General features: G+C 54.1%; 1 protein-coding gene across 9 annotated transcripts; it reads right to left on the minus strand.

The window, feature by feature from the left end:
• Nucleotides 1–4008: 4008 nt before the first annotated feature.
• On the minus strand, nt 4009–16853 carry Cant1 (calcium activated nucleotidase 1). Of its 9 annotated transcripts, XM_021177048.2 has the most exons (6): nt 15310–16767; nt 14834–14923; nt 14428–14646; nt 8547–9205; nt 6346–6549; nt 4009–5783 (listed from the first exon to the last, which is right to left on the minus strand). In XM_021177048.2, the coding sequence occupies exons 4-6, from the start codon at nt 9181–9183 to the stop codon at nt 5413–5415; spliced, it is 1212 nt and encodes a 403-aa protein (XP_021032707.1). In that variant the 5' UTR covers nt 9184–9205; nt 14428–14646; nt 14834–14923; nt 15310–16767; the 3' UTR covers nt 4009–5412. The 9 variants fall into 9 exon arrangements, with proteins under 9 accessions (XP_021032707.1, XP_021032705.1, XP_021032704.1 ...); XM_021177046.1 differs by lacking the exons at nt 14428–14646; nt 14834–14923 and having other exon boundaries at nt 15310–15390; nt 16707–16853; XM_021177045.1 differs by lacking the exons at nt 14428–14646; nt 14834–14923 and having other exon boundaries at nt 15310–15390; nt 16665–16853.
• Between the last annotated feature and the right edge of the window lie 7 nt (nt 16854–16860).

The raw sequence follows: 16860 nt of genomic DNA on the forward strand, positions 1-16860 counted from the left end.
GTTCTGGTTAGTACATCATGTTGTTCCAACAATAGGGTTGCAGATCCCTTTAGCTCCTTGGGTACTTTCTCTAGCTTCTCCATTGGGAGCCCTGTGTAATTTAAATCTTAAAAGGTTTCTACAATACCTTTTTTTTAAAGTAGGGCTAATTGGGCATGGTGGAACACACCTTTAGCTGGGAGGCAGAGGCAGGTGGATCTTTGTGAGTTAGAAACTAGTCTGGTGTACATAGTGAGTCCTAGGTTAGTCAGGGCTACACAGAGAAGGCCTGCCTCAAAGGAAAAAACCAAAACCAAAAACAAAACAAAATCCCAAAACAACAACAACAAAACCACCACCACCAAAACTGCTTCAGCGGGTAAAGGGACTTGCAGCAGCCAACCCTGATGCGATGAGTTTGACCCCTGGGACTCACTGTAAGAGAAAACTGACTCCTGTACGCTGTCTTGATCTACACAAGTGTACCGTGGCATGTATGTACATGCATGTAGACACACACAGTAAATAAATGTAAAAAAATATATAAAATTCAAAGAGGCCTAGGGAGATGGCTCAGTGGTTATGAACAAGTGCTGCCCTTGCAAAGGACCCACATGGCTGTTCACAGTCACCCATAATGCCATTTCTAAAGGATATAATGCCCTCTCCTGATTTCCATGGTCACTAGGCACACACGTGGTGCACATACATGCATGCAGACAAAAGTTCCAAACATATAAGATACATTAAAATTAAAAAGGCAAATTTCCCCAGACTTATGATGTTTAGACAGTGGCCTAATTCCCAGCAGCTCCCTGCAGCTCCCCTGGCTGCCAGCACTGTAAGGTTTCCTACCTCAAGACACCCAACTGTCCTCTTGAACACTATTCAAAAGGTCTGACACAGATGGCCCAGGAGGCAAAGCCAGGTGACTCAGAATTGGTATAAAATAACCCTGTTCCTTTTCAGGTGTATGGTTCAGGAATTCACTGGCTGTGTTTCTGTCCTTGGTGTCTACTTTTTTTTTTTAAGTGTGTGAGCATTTATTTTAAGTGTGTGAGCATTTATTTTATGTGTGTTAGCATTTTGCCTGCAGGTAAATGCACCATGTACATGATGTGCACATAGTGTCCAGGGCATCAGGTTTCCCAGATGGTTGTGAGCCGCCATGTGGGTGCTGGGGATTACACCCGGGTTCTGTGCGAGGAGTATTCTTATCAGCTGAGCCATCTCTCCAGCACCACCTCCCAAGTGTCTGTTCTTTATTAAAACTTTTACACCAATTCTGGTCTGGCAAATCCTTTTATCCTGTGCCTTGAGTTCTTTGTCCTAGGTATGACAACAGAGAGGAAGGCTCCAAAGGCCCTGGAGACCAAACCCAGGCAGTAGCTGGTGAGCAGATACACTGGCTCCGATACACGCCTGACTTGGTAATGCAATCTCCCAACGGCCACAGTGACTGACTCTCTAGGATTCAGACCAAGCTCTGCCTGGCTTATACCTATTCCCCTTTCTCCACAAGAAACCCAGGTCTTGGTTTCTACTTGGGGAGTCCTCAGTCAGTGCAGCTCAACCTGCGCTGGCCAGGAGGAGAATTACCTGTGAAGACACCAATGCCCACATCAGCCTCTGTGTGTGTGTGTGGGGGGGGGGGAACTGGTGTTTGAAAGCCCCAGGGAGTTCTGGGGTACAGCTCCTTTGGGATCAGCAAAAAGCTTGGAGCCCCAGAGCTCAGGGTTGGACGTGCAAAGACTGGTTCTCTTGGACATGAAGTTTCCATTGGCTAAGGGGTGATGTAGTCCTAGGAAACCCTTGCAGAGAGCTACAGGCAGGGATAGGACTGACTCTGCAGAGATGCCCAAGCTTGTTCAACTGTGGCTTCTGTCACCATTGGCTGAGAATGTGAAAGGGAGGATGGAGGTGTCCCTTGGAGACAAGGGCTGGGAGAACAGTCAGTACCTGGACTGGCCGGTGGCTCCAGGAAACAGCAAGTCTCTGGTGCCTCCATCCTGGGTCAGCCCCTTTGTCAACCAGGGCCTGGGATCTGGCTTCCACTGGAGGACAGGAAGCCAGGTCACAGAGACAGGGCTATCACGGGGTGTGTAGTACACAGCAGGCCCATTGCTCTATGGTTCTTAGCATTCCTAATGCTGTGACCCTTTAATACAATTCTTCATGTGGTGGTGACTCTGGACCATAAAATTATTTCATTGCTACTTTTTAACTATAATTCTGCTACTGTTATGAATTACAATGCAAAAATATTTAACGTGTAACCTCAAAGGATTAGAATCTGAGAACCAGTGTTCTATGTCTACTTCAAAGCCAACACATGGGTGGTTAATGGGCCCAGACATTGTGACACAGGGGGACTTCCCAAGAGGTCAGGCCCAGGGAACATTCAGATCCTTCTAGCTACTCGGTGATGCATGTGACACATCTGGAGACTTCTGAGGGGATGAAGGTGGGTGACCCTGCTTCCACTTCAGTTACCCAGGACATGCATCACAGTCTGGCCATCCTGGTCCCCCAAAACTACACTTATCTTTAACCACAGGGGTCTGAGGGTCACAAAGACCTCTTCAGGCTAATGTCCTGAAGATGTCAGGGCCACAGTGACCTAGAGCAGACCTCAAGTCCCATCCTAACACTGTGTGCTCAGCAAGTCACAGACCCTCAGTGCCAAGGCAGTTGTTAACTGCAAAGACCCCAGTAGAATAGCAGCATTGGAAAGAAGTGTCCAGCTTGGTGGTGGACACGCCTTTAATCACAGTACTTGGGAACCAAAAGCACACAGATCTCTGTGGCTTTGAGGCCAGCCTGGTCTACAGAGTGAGTTCTAAGACAGCCAGGGCTACACAGAGAAACCTTGTCTCAAAAAACCTAAATGAACGAGTAAGTGTCTAACCCTGGAAGGCATGGGGCTTCCCTCCCGTCACCTCATCTCTTCTGCTCTGCACCTGTGGCTTCCTATGCCCAGCTTGGAAACCAGGCCCAGTCTCCATTTCTCTGGCCACAGAAGACATCCCCCACTGCAACCCTGAACAGTGGCTTTGGGATGACCTATCTTCTGCATAGAAAATGGAGGACAGGGAAGACAGAGAGAGACGCCTGCATTCCTCCCCTTGCCTACAGACAACTAAGGTGATAGATGGAATGAAACTGGAATTTTCCCAGGGATTCTCACACCTGAGAAGGGAGCAGCTAAGGCCTTGTGCCAGCCAGAGGAGACACTCGTCTCCTGGAAGGATTCTACATGGTCTGACTTGTCAGGCTACCTGCCCAACCCAGGAGTCAGGACCAGGCACAGTGCTGGGTCAGTGATGGGCAGGACCCCAAAGGTGGGCTTGGGAGTCACTGTACCTCTACGTGTGTACATGTGTGTGTGCGTGCGTGCATGTGGTATATGGTATATGTATGTGTGTATGTATGCATGTGCACACATGCACGTGTTAAGAGCTCAGATGCCACAAGGATCATGTGAAGGTTAAGAGACCAGCTTCTGGGTCGTCAGTTCCCTCCTTCACCATGGGTTCTGAGGATCACTCTGTCAGGCTTGTGTGGCAGGCACTGTTCACACTGAGCCTCCTTGTTAGCCCAGTCTGGACCTTTTCCTTGTCCCACTGCCTGATGCGGCCACAAGCCTCTCGGTTGCGAGCTGCTGGCCGGCCGCAACACAAGCCTGTCTCTGCTCATCACTATTCCTTGTCTTGGCCTGTGGAGGTTGGGATTCCAAGCCTGGCCTATTGTGTCTGCTGTAGTTCAGGCTCCAGCACATTGGGCTCTGTCCTAACTCCAGTAATTGCCAGAGTGGGAAAATGGAGTAGAAAAGAGCCTGAAGGGCTGGAGCCAGTCTCTCCGTACAGCTCTTCCCATCAGACCCAAGCCTGGGAAGCCTAGACGGGGCTTCATTTCCTGGGCCTCATTTGGAGAGGTGAGGGGCCATTTCACGACCCCAAGGCTTGCATCCCACCTCTTTAGACTTCCTGGGGCAGAGCCCTTGGCAACAGCCAACATAGACAAGAGAACCACATTCCCCTGACACTTTATTGTTTACAAAACAATGGAGAGACACAATCATTGCTCAGGGAAAGGAAGGTGTGTGGAAGGCTCCTCAGCGAGGGGCCCAGGTCTCTCTCAACCTCTCTCATTTCCTCTCTTTCAGCTCAGAATCACACAACCTAACACAGTTGACACACATCAAGGAGGTTTGGCTGAGCTCCCAGCACAACAGTACACGAAGCCCTCAGCACCACAAGTCAGTAGCAGCCTGTTGTACTGAGGGTAGTCAGGCCCCAGTGGCAGTGGCTCTCCTAGCTTCCTGTGGAAGGGGTTTGTGATGGTCATCAGGGCCCTGTGCCTACAGCAGGACCGATGTCCTGGTCTAAGGGTGCAGCTAAGGTGCTGCTGCCTGCAGAACGACCTCTGAGCCTGACTCGGCTGCCTTGGCTCTTTTGAACATGGACAGAACAGGACAGCAGAAAACAGTGAGGCCCCCCTAGAGAGAAGGCTGCTAAATACCCACCAGGAGCCAATGAGAGCAGGTCTCTAGTCAGGCGCAGCCCCCCTCCCTCAGCCACCGCTGAGGGGTGAAAGCATGGCAGCCCTTGGAAGTTGCAGAGGCCAGGGATGCTGAGACGCTTTCTGTAAAAGCTCATGTCGCCACTGTGGGTGTGGGGACAAGTCCCTCGCTCCTGGAACTCCACTGTCACTGTGTGATGAAGTCTGGTGACTCTGTTCTTCAGGAAAAGAAACTGCTCTAATAAAAATAAGTTAATAATTTGGACTTTAAAAGGCTGTACAGCACAAAATCCTCCTGAGGGGAGAAATGAAGTCATCAACAGCTCGCAAGCAATCCTGTGCTAGAGGCGCTCCAGAGTGTGGGCAGGTGCCTCCCAAGGGGTGGCCCTCACCCTGCCATGTAAACATTCACTTTCCAGGGGTCTGCAGCATGTGGAATGCCAGAGTCACATGGGAGGAAGAAGGGGCCCCCGAGTGCCTGGCTGGCAGGCCTACCTCAGACTATCGTGTGCTCCCAGGGTTAAGCTAGGGTTTAACACGGGGCTGCTTCAAAGACACATACTGGACATAGAAGTCGTGGAAAGGCCAGAGACCAGGGAAGGAAAGGCATGGCTGGATTCTGAAGGCCAGAGGCTCAGAAGATAGCTGCAGCAGTGATCAATCCCTACCACCAGGTGGCAGTGCAGAGCGAGCGCGGGCGGGCGGAGCACCTGGGGTTCCTGTACAGGACCCCTTGCTCCCAGTCTCCGAGCAGCGGCTCAGCTCCCTATAATGAGACTCTCTAGCCAGGAACACAGCTCTCGATTAAAAAAAGAAAAACGCAAACAAGTGGAGGCGCTCCCGGTTTTTATGAGTCCTGGTGTAGCACGGCCGCTGGCCCTCGCCCCCGCTGGGCGTGCGAGCTTAACTCATCTAGATAAACTCTATTCCTTCGTACTTCACAGTGCCGATCTTGGTCTCTGGAAGCAGGAAGCGGCCATCCAGTGTGAAGGCCATGACATAGGTGGCGATTCTGCCATTGTCCTCTTCCGACTTGAGAGCCACGATGATCTGGTCATCCGTGTTGGGGATGAACTTGAAGGATGAGAAGCCGTGGGTGGGGACCAGAGTCCCCACTTGCCTCACAGAGATGTCCCTGAAGTCCTGGGCTGCACTCAGCAGGAGGTTGCTGCCCTTGCGTTCATCGTCCTTCTCGCTGTAGCGTTCGTGGCTAGCCCGACGAGGCAGGAAGAACCAGCGCTGCAGTGTGTCGCTCCAGCAGGCGGATTCGTGAATGAGGTAGCCTGAGGTAGCAGTACAGACCCGCTCAGCACACGCCATGCTGACTGGCACAGCCTTCCTCTCAGGGGCCTTGCCACCCGAGGCTACACTTGGGGGCTTCACTTCATCTTCCCTCTAACCTCAAGCTCTGCACCTGCTCTCCATGACCTGGGACAACCATGCAGCCACCACAGCCCAGCCAGAGAGCTACATTGAGTCTGCAGCACATCCCTCACTGGCTGCCCTGTGTCCCTGCAGGGCCTGCAGCCTTCACCAGCAGTGTTAGATTCAGCATGGGAGAGCTCTCTGGGTCTCGGCTCCCTGCTGCCCTTTGTCCCACACCTGACTCAGCTTCATTCAAAGGTCACACCCCTCAGAGCCCAGGGGATGGCAGCTCAGGCCTACTTATCTTGTGTTTATCAGGGCCCCAAGCTAGGCAGGCTTTTTGTGGATGAGGGGTCACCTGTTAGGGCTAGCAAGGGACAGAGACAAATGGCTCACTGGATACGGTGAATCAGCGTCTTCAGCAAAGCTGAGCAAGCTGTGAGAGCATGGTACTGGGGCACCTAGAGACAAGCGTCTTACCTGGTGGTCGGATCCCTGCAGCCGCTCTCAGGGCGTTGTAGCTGGACACCCAGTTCTCGTGGTCCACACTGCCCCTGTGGCCTACCACCTTCACCCATTCAGGGTTCTCGTTCATCACTTCCCCTGTCGTGGTGGTCCACTCCTTGCCCAGGCCGCCCACATACAGGTGTTCGTCCTTCACAGCAAGCCATTCAGCTTTGAAACCTGGGGCAACAGGAGGCGAGCCTGAGACCCTGGGCCTACTTCCCACACCCTGCCAATCTCCTGCCTGTGTTGCTGTCAGCTGTGTTAGGGGTAGCGCACAGCCACTTGGAGGTCAGAAGTTACCACCCTTGAGCTTCATTGGAGGCTGAGATGGGAAGCCCTGTGCTGGGTCCTGGAGTCCATGTCCTCGTTTTCCTTACCCCTTCTCTTCCAAGAGCCCCGTCACGTGTGACCACTGCAGAGTCATACTAGACGGTTCCCAGACCTCCCGTGCTACTTCTCCAGCCAGCCTTCAGCTTCCGAGGGCTGGCAGCCCCATCCCATTTCTTGTGACGCCAGCAGCTCCAGGAGCTGCATGTGCTACAGCAGGTCAAGCAGGCTGTGTGCAGCCGTTGTCTGCCACCGAGGGCCACAGCTTACACCTAACCACAGGGCTACCCATTTCCTGCCTCTCACTGTCCAGGGTTTTAGACTATCATCATGTGAGGAAGAAGGAGCATGACAGGGTCTTCAGGACAAGGCAGTGATCATTTCCACCCTTGTCTTTACTTCAGAGCATCTACTCCAAAGCTGCCTTCAACTAATTGACCTTATACAAGCCTCCTGTTACAGGTTGGCAATGAAGCCTGCAGTTTCATCACATTCTCCTTCCTAACATTTCCAAACATGCTCTCTCCAATGTCCCTGCAAGCTCCTTAGCCCCTAGGAAGCTCTGGCTGCGGGAGGATGGCAACTTCGGATGCCCTAGAGGGGCTCTGAGGGCCTGCTTTGGTTCCAGGTATCCCCAGAGACCTCGCAAGGCCCCTGAGCTGCCTCCATGAGCAGCTGCCCCATCCATCGGCTTGTCTTTTGACCCTTCTGGATAAACAGCCACAGCTCGGCCATAGCAGCCTTAGCATCCGATTACTTGCATTCTTCCCGCTCCAGGGGAAGAACTGCCCCACACAACACAAGTTTACAATGCCGACAGTTATGGTTATGGGCAGGAAATGGGGGAGCAACAGAGCCGCTGTACCTAAGTGGAGACTGCCACTCCCAAGAGTCCCAACCTTGGACAAACATGAAAGACTTTTATCACCCAGGCAGACAGCACAGGGGGATGATTACTGTGGCCCTCCTTCCACTGCAGGAAGTCTGTAGTGGTCTTCAGCTTGCTGTGAGGCACAGATCAGATCTGCCAAAGGCTCAGATAGCTCTGTCCTCCCATCCTGAGTCCTACCTGCTACACGTGAAGCTAATATCAGAGTCTGTTCCCAGAAGTCATTGCTGCTCAGCACACAGACCCTTGTACTGGGTGGGCTCAGAGCAAGGCTGAGTTGAGCAGCAGTTGACCTGTGGTCCCAATAAACTGAGATTAGAGCCTGGGACGGCAGTAAATCACTGGGTATCCAGCCCTGAAGGTGAACCACCTGCTGGGAATCATACTGTGTGATCCTAAGACACCTCTGAAGACATGACAAGGACCAGGGTCCCAGAAGGGGTGAGGGTGGCAATGGACATAGCCTTGGCTCATTCTGAAAAGGGCTTCCCATTCAGCAGCAGGTTCCCAGTGATCAGCTCGGAGTTCTAGAAACAGCTTCATGTAAGCCCCATAAGGCTCTGCTGTGGGCCGAGATGAATCAAGGGTCACCTGGGTGTGCAGGGTCTTTGACAGGCACTAGGGTCACTGTCTGAGCTAGATCTTGAGTGTCACTTTCACTTTGATGGGATTATCACCATGGAAACAAACTTCTGGACATGCAGGTGAGGGAGTTTCTGTATTGTGTTAACAAGGGCAGGAAGGCCCGCCCTGACACAGGTGGCCCCACGGCATGGGCTCATCTCTCTTCCTGTGGACGCCTTCCACACCTGCTGCTGTGACTCCCCACCGACCATGCCGGGCCACACCCGCAGACTGTGCCAAAGGAAACCCTTGTTCCCTTAGCACTTTTGCCAGAGCACAAAGACGCCAAAGTGGCAGCTGAGAAGAGCTCGGCCCACGGCAGGGGCTCACTTACCCTTCTCCACAGTTCCATCGCCATCGGAAAGGATCACCCAGGGCACTGCTTTGGTGCCTTCGATCTGGTAGATGACCCCTGTGCGGTCATCCACGGAGTAGAGTTTCCCATTGAAGACGATCAGGTCCGAGAGCTCCATGCCCCGCCCCTTTTCTGCCAGGTGGGACTCTAGGACCCCGTGGTCTTTATCCCACTCCACGCTGACCCTGTCCCCGCTGTCCGACAGGGTCAGGTAGCCTTTCTTAAGGTAGCTAAACCAAGTGTTTTCTTCCTGGGCCCTGGACCCCGTGTCCAAGTCAGCAATGACTGCGATTCGGTACCGAATCCCACCTGGAGTTCTCTGTGGGGGGGAGAGGGGGTAGGTGTCATTGTAATGAGAGATGCGCTGCTGGCTGAGCCTCCAATTGTGCGCATTGTGGGTGGGGGGCCTGCCTGGCACTGGGCCCTGATGGTGGGAGTACAGCAGCCAGAGGAGGGCAACACCCACAAAGGACGTGAGGATCACCCGCCAGCGGGGGCGGAAGCGAGGGTCCGTGGCCTTGGTCATGGATGCCAGCACAGGAAGGCCCCCTACACTGATCCGGAGGGAGTGCATAGGCTCATTCCATTCCCGCTGGTCAAAGGGCTGGATGGGCATCGAACTGCACTCTGGACAGGACCTAAGTCAGGGAAAGGAGAGCAGTGAGTGGGCTGTGGAAGACATTACTTCCACATTCTCCCTCGAGCAAGACAGCTCCTCCTGGCAGTGCAGTCCTGGCTGAGCCTGACCCCAGCAGGCAGTCAGAGCGATAGGAGACTCACCTCACTTCCCCAGCCACCCCATGCCCAGGTCTCTCAGCACTCACTGCTGCCCAGCCCCCACTTCAGTGCCTCTCACGCTGCAGCCTGGGGCCACTGAGCCTTTACTTCCTGGGCAGGCTCTGCACTGTTTCAATACAGACACAAGGCAGTGTGGGCGAACACACTGCTGCTGGGTTTGATGCAGTCCGTGGCACTTTTCTATTAACACAAGCAGGTACAGGAACTGAGTCTTGCATGTTGCTCACTTTACGAACTTGGGGCATGGTTTTGGCTCCAGGCCCAAGCTGGGCTCTACACTATGGCACAGCTACAGGTCCAGAGCACTGGAGGAAGCTGGGAATTCCACCTCCACACCCCTCACTGCATGCCCTGCCTCTCCTACCATACCTCAAAAGCCCAGTGCCACAAAGCCTCCAAGCCAGTGCTAGCTGTGGTGAAGGTGTCTAGCTCCAGCATGGCCATGGCTGCTCTCAGCCCCTTCATCCTTTATCTGGATGTAGCACCGCATTTCCCTTATGGGTTGCAAGCATACCAGCCACAGCCACTGTCACTGCCTCAACAGAACCGAGAACAGCACCTCAGGGGACTTGATGGGTACATGCTGCCAGGCAGCACCTGGGTAGGGCTTGGGGTTCCAGTAGCTTTTGATTGTGGGGTGCCCATGAACTCCAACTACAAGGTTCGGGTGTCTGGGAGCTACAGAGGTGCTCTGTGCCCATGCCGTAGGTCACTGGTCCTGGCTGCGCTCAGGTTTTAGTGCCCAGGGTCAGGTCTAAGGAGAAGAGTGGGTGCAGGGCCTGCTGCTCACAGCAGAGGCAGGAGGAGAAGGCTCTGTGCACTTTGGGGCTCCTGTGCTAAGACCAGTTAGCAAGGTAGCCATATTTTAGCAATGGCTGCAGAACTGGTCACCCCCAAAGTGTCCCCAGCCCATGCTGGTGGGACCTCTTTGGGAGGAGGCTCTGCCTCACACACTCCTCTCTATGGCTATGGCGTCAGAGGCTGGACCCAGGATATCAGTGCTGTATCCTCATCCCGGACATGGTGCCGAGCCCTGCCAAGAGTCAAATACTGCCACGCTCCAATTCCAACTTGCACCTTAGACACTATTTCGAAATATAAGTCTAAGTTCTCTAGCCTCAAGGTAACTAACCCAATCCTCCTCAGGGATAGCTGAGGCTACCCCAAACACGGCCAGCAAGTCAGGGTCCCCATGGAAACCAGGAACAAAAGTTGCAGTGTTATACTTCAAACTGTCACACAGTGCCAAGAAGTGGCCTCAATCCTTTCTTTCCTGTAGTGGCCCCCCATCTGCGGGAGTGCCACTCACCCAAACATGCCAGCAGTCCCCAGTCCCTCTACAGCTCTTCTCCCGAGAGCCCTTTGCCGCCACCCCAGCCTGCACTACTTGCTATGTAACCATCCACGGCTCCATGGTCCTCCCTCTTAGTCCTCACTTCCAGAGCAAGCCTCACACCATTCCATTGGCCCAGACACCTGCCGGCTCTGCATGGCTGCTTCACTCACACCCAAGGAGTCCTGGGAGACTCCCCCATCTGCTCTCCTTCAGTTGGGAGCCTCACTAAGTCAGAGCTGAGGAGCCAGGAGACAATCAGCACGCACCGGCTGAGGGGCTGACTGATCAACACCATGGTGAGGCTCCTTTAGTCATCTGAAAGATCAAGGCCCTGAGGAACTAGCCACTCAGCTGCCCAACATGAGCCATGGGCCCAAAACACATGGCTGTTGTGTAGAGTGGTAAACACCATGACACGCCATTGTCCTTAGTCTCTGGAACCCTCAAACTTGTTCCTGTTCAACAACTCTGCATTCCTGTGAGCCACAGCCCATATCCCCACATCTTTGTTCAGGAAGAGCTCTATGGGCTACCCTAATGGGCTGACACTGGTGTCCCAGCCCCTCCCTTGGTTTGCAGGCATCCTGTTCACCTGGCTGGCTCACGTGTGCTCCTGGACTGCCCCCTCAGGGACACCAAGCACTCAGCTTGTTTTGTGAACAGAAGATCTGGGAGTCCATGCAAGAGCAGTCTCCTGCCCCGCTCCAGCGCCCTGCTGACCACCTCAAGAACATCACATTCCCGCCCTTTCCTCCTCCTTCTTACAGCCCTATGCCCAGGTCTGCATGCCTGGGCTATCTATGCCTCTCCAAACACTGTCCTAGAGACAGGGAGATGTCTCTGCTGGCCCAGGGGCTAGCAGGTCCCACATTCTTTATTCTAGGAATCTCTGTAGCCTAGGCACCTCCCCTAGGCAGGCCAATTGGTATCGAATCAGCTTCTTGGCAGAACTCTGTACACTAAGGGCTGCCCAGCCCCGAGGACCAGCCTAGAGGCATCTGCACTCTTCTTTCCCCTCACTCAGGCATCAGCTCAGCTTGCTCCCGTCCCCCAGCGATGTGCCTGTCTCACAAGGACTTCAGACCTCTAGAGTGCAAGCTGTTGCTCTGCCACTGAGCAGTCACGAGCTGTCACACAATGACTTCCCTTACAAGGGTCTCAGCATCCTTCCCAGACCTGCTGACAATAAAGCCAGATGTGGAGGAGGGGCCTGCTTGTCTGCCCTTCTTACCTACAAGCTCTCCACCTCACTTTGTTTTTCAGCCCAGCCTCCCACAAACCATAACTTCAGACGAGAACAGCTCTGGCAACACAGAGTCCATGTGCCCAGACCACGGCACGTGTGCTCCCTCCACCTGGATGCACACGTCCTCTGACCACACGGAGCCATCTGGAACCTCCTGAAAGTGCATGACAACTATTCCTTCACTGTGCAGTCTCCCTCTGGCCATGTGTCCTCGCCCAGCAAGTCATCCCTCCTGGGGGAGGCTGCTACTGTCCCCTGTCCAGGAGCCTTCCAGGCCAGTGCAGACTTTGAAGGAGCAACTGAAGGCCTCAGAGAAGAGGCTAACCAGTGCAATGGACGGTGTCTGTTTCCGTTCTCAAGACAGTCTAGTCTTGAACTCAAGACAATCCTCCTGCTTCAGCCTCCTGAGTGCTGAGCTCTCACATGTGTTTTTCTACAAAAGGCCGGGAGGAGCAAGTGAAAGAGAAGGCGAATGACCGCACAGGCAGAGGCTGAGTGTTGATATGACCCCAAGCCAAGGAAAGCTGCGTAGCTGGGAGGACAAAGACTGAGTTCTCCCCAGAACCTTTAGGAATAGCTCTGGGACATCCTAACTTTGGCCCTGTGGCAAGACAATGGAACCAAGAATTCTGAGTCAGTGACTCTCTAGACCTGTGCCTGAGGATGTGGGCCACCTCAGGCTACAGTATATGCCATTTTCTATACCCCACCCCTGGCCTTCCTCTTTTCTTTGCTAGGAAGAAAGCACCAAGTCAGCTGCCTTTCCACTGATGTCCTCAGACCCTGGCTGCTTTGTGGCTAAGACTTACTGTGTCTTGTGGCTGTAGATGTTGCCAAGGCCACAAGACAGGAGCCTGTGGTAGCGAGGGGCAAATGGACAACAGCCCCATAGAAGGCCAAGGCTGTGCTTGCCTCCTCCTCCTACCTTTACAGGAACCCTGAGGTCATTCACAAGTCTGCATGGTTGTGACAGAAGTAGGCCCACCTGGTCTGAGCTGTAAAGTCAGGGTCCTTCCAAGCCGGCTAAGGGTGCTGGCCCCAAGCCCGCAGACAGGCTCTCCCCCATGCCCAAGCTCAGAGGTGTTCTGCAGCCGCTTTGTTCCTGAGCCAGCCTTGCTCCGGTGTTACATGGCACCAGGTCCCCTTTCTTCCCCACCCCTCTTACACAGTGGGTGTTGAAAAGCTAACTACCCTCCGGCATAAAGCATCAAGGCCATACCTCACTTTCTCATGAGACACAGTAATCCATCTGTCCTCACCAAAGGACATTTCTAGATGACTAGAGGAATAAGCAACACAGAGGAAGTGTTTTTCTCTGTGCACCCAGGAGCTGCAGAGCTGCCGGCCTAACTGTTAGGAAGAACATGGGCAGAGGGCACCTACCTCCATGGGCACCCTTGGGTCTGTACAGCACCCTGTGGAACTACAGCCAAGATGACCTGTCTCCCTGCTTCCTTCACGAGTGGCCTGTGTGACAGGTGGAGGCTCAAACAGGTTCAAGGCGGCTGGCTCCTCCCCTCCAGGATCAAGGAAGGGCAGTGCCCAGTGCTAATCTCTTGCCACCACGCCTCACTCCTGCAGAAAGGGCTCCCCACTCCATCCACAGCAGCGTGGACGGGCCTCAGACATCTACTCTGTTCAGTTTGAAGCTTGCTTCCTTACTACACGGTACAGCACAGAGCCCATGGCCAGCACCGACTGCTGGGGAAGAAGTAGGCAGATGCCCAGGCTTCCCAGCAGCCTCTGATGGCAGGGCCTTAGGAGGCACAGACCCGTGCACAGCCACAGGCTAGGCACTGTGACGTGGACTCTGGCTCCTGGTTTTGTGCTTTTGCCAAGCTCAGCACTGTACCAAAGAATTCCATTCCCACTTAGACCAAGCGGACAGTCCAGGGAGATGAGGAAGAAAGCCAATGTGTGCTCTAAGGACCACAGAGGCCACTCCTCCTCACACTCAGATCCGTCTCATAGCCAAGTGTGGCTCCGGGATCTCCGACATCTGCACCACACCCTAGGGTCACACACACACACTGAGTCAACCTTTGTACTACTGGGACAGTTGAATTTTTTCAGCCCGTTTTTAAGTCAACTACTCAGGAGGAGTGTGTTAGTGTCACTGGGGCTGTAACTAATTACTGTAGACAGGGCAGCTGAAACATCACATACTATTATTTCCCAGCCCTGCAGGAGTTTGGCTTGGCCTCACTGGGGAACACCCAAAGGCTGGTTCCTTTCTCAGGGTCTTGGGGAAGACCCACTCTGTGGCCTCTGCCTCAGTCTCTGCCTGTGGTTCCTTCCTCCCTGCTCAGAGCCAGCAGTACCGAGAGCACCAGGAGCTCCTTGCCTGAGCCACTCCCTCCCTCCTGCTCTTCTGCCTCACACTGTGGCTTTAAGGGTCCTGAGATCACATTGGGAACCCTCCCTGTTTCCTGGTGAGATATTTCCAGCCTTAACTTCCCTGGGCAATGCAGCACACTCACAGGCTAGGGGGTGAGGTAGACACAAGCGTCTTGAGGCTCCTTACAGTTCACATCAGTCCTTTCCCAGTGTGGGCAGAGAGGCGTCAGAACCCTCCCCGGTTTGCATCTGTGGCATCACAACGCTGCTGCTTCTGCTTAGTCTGCATCCCCGGTGCCCTGGGAGGGACTTAGCAAAGGAGCTGCCCTCCAGCTCAAAGTGATACCCCAAACACAGCATGCCTAAAAACATAGGGGTTTGACAATACCAGTCCAACCCAGACCAGAACTCAATTCCAGAATACACAGTTGCACCCTTGGATACAGCCCACGCTGTCCCAGAGCTCCCCACCCCCACTCCGCCCTGTGCTGGCTGGGGGACAAGGCAAGACCCTCAGAACCACCCCAATGGTTCTCAGCTCACACTCACCTGCACTTTACTGCTCACAATTGCTCACTGCTCACAAATGCACGGAAGCTGCCTTGAGTTTCTACTTCATTTCCTGTGACCCTGTCCACACTAGACATAGGTGAAACACTGAACGGCTGCACTAACCGAAGAGAAACGGGGGGGGGGGGGGGGGGGGGGGGGATTCGAGAGAAATGCCCATCAACAGGAACCCTAACGCCTTTGCATGTGGACTTCTCTAGGATCAGGGTTATTATTATTTTTCCTAGACAATCTGTCTTGTGTTGATGAAAAGAAAAGCCAATATAAAGTCTTTAAAGTCAGTATACAAGGTTTTAATTCCTTCGGTGTTGGCATTTAAGACAAGCTTTCCAGAAATTCTCAACACTCACTGGCTTCTAGTAGGTATCTTCATGCCCCTTGACAGAGAGGGGAAGGAGTGTGGACTGCCATCCACTGTCCTCAAAGGCCAGATACTAACGCAGTGGAACACCTACCTGTATGGCCACCGCGAAGACAGCCACACTGCGAAGGATGTTCCAAGGCTCAGGTGACAGGGTCGCACGTATCTGTGGGAGCTTCATGGGCACACATGCCACAGTCAGGTGGGTGACAACGGGACACCTGCCTCTTCCACTCTCTAGACCTCTCCTCCTGTCCCCGCTGCTCAGCAGGCAGAGGATGTCATGCACTCCTGGACACACTGGTGCATATTACGTGGTAAAGGGGACTGAGGGACAATATGGTTGCAGTACATGGTCCATTCAGTTGCAAGAAGCATTTACCTTTTTATAACAGGTCAAATGAAACAAAGAAAGCAAGAAAGCACACAGAATTCTGTCTCTAGCCAAGCGAAGACACTCTGGGCTCTATGTGACAGAGATCCCTTGTCTTAACCAGAAGGAAGTAGGCTGTGCTCATGGGTTCCAGCAAGACTGCTAGGCCGAGGTCTAGGGAGCAGCTCAAAGGAGGGCCTTAGCCCAGTCCAGAAGGATGGTCCTCAGACAAGCCCCAGAGGGGCAGGGAGAAGGAGTTCCCAAGGCAGGGCCTGCAGTACATGCAGGACCATCAGTCTTGGGAGCTTGTAAACAGATCTAGTCAGTCAGGCTCCACTGACACCTTGAGACCAGGTTCCCAGGTCTAAGCTTTGTCCAGTATATAGTCCTGAGATGGAACTGGGCAATGACGCTGGTTACTGAGGCACTCCTGAGTGACTGCAGAAAGGTGCTTGGGTTTACTGGAGGCGCATGAATGTCACAGGTGCTAGGGGCAGGAAGCTCTGCAAGGATGGACCAGGTGATGCCAGACTTCGAGGCTGGGAGAGTCTAGCCGAGACTAGGGTTGTATGTGCAGAAAGGGACTAGGGGGTGTGCAGAAGGAGCAGGGGGTGTGGGTAGTCGGGAAGTAAAAAAAAAGGATAGTGCACTATGCTGCCTAGGGGAAGGTCCAATCTTAGATGACAGCAAGAAGAGCCAGGACAGGAGCAAGTGAGGATGGGGTGCGTAGGTGGGTCTGTTAGAGAGGTGATCAAGTGCCAAACTGGAGAGACCGTGCCCAGGCCAGGCAGGGAGGGAGGGAAGGGACTGTTGCTAGGGGCATTTGAAGCATCCTGGTCAGAAGAGGTAGAAGTTTCGCACTACTTCTCAGGGATATAGCACGGCACACTCATCAGAAAGGGGAGGTCTCCCACACAAGCCAGAGGGGGAAAGACGTCTGTCTGTCCGGCACCCGTCACAGCCTAGCTGCGGGGGGAGTTTGAGATGCCTGGGGCCGGGCCGGACGGGTGCGGGTGGCAACAGGCCCCAGAACACAGCGAGGGAGGGCACCCGGCCGCGGGCGCACCGTCACTCACCCACTGAGAGCCTGGCTCCGGAGCCCGGGGGCTGCCGCCTACCTGCGTAGGGCCGGACAGGGCGGGCGGCCACTTCCGCCCCGCCGCGCGCTCCCGGCAGCCTCTGCTCTGCGCCTGCGCCTCACTCTGGCCGCGCGCTCCCGGCAGCCTCTGCTCTAAGTATCTTCCTGCGTCGCACTCTCGGTGGCCTACAGCC

This window comes from Mus caroli, chromosome 11 (assembly GCF_900094665.2).
Source record: "Mus caroli chromosome 11, CAROLI_EIJ_v1.1, whole genome shotgun sequence".
Classification (NCBI taxonomy): domain Eukaryota; kingdom Metazoa; phylum Chordata; class Mammalia; order Rodentia; family Muridae; genus Mus; species Mus caroli.

Coding starts and splice junctions, on each gene's coding strand:
- Cant1 (XM_021177046.1), bottom strand. CDS start 9,183: ATGCCCATCCAGCCCTTTGACCAGCGGGAATGGAATGAGCCTATGCAC. Junction 6,550..8,546: donor CGATGGAACTGTGGAGAAGG/GTAAGTGAGCCC, acceptor CTGTTGCCCCAG/GTTTCAAAGCTGAATGGCTT. Junction 5,784..6,345: donor TGCAGGGATCCGACCACCAG/GTAAGACGCTTG, acceptor CTGCTACCTCAG/GCTACCTCATTCACGAATCC.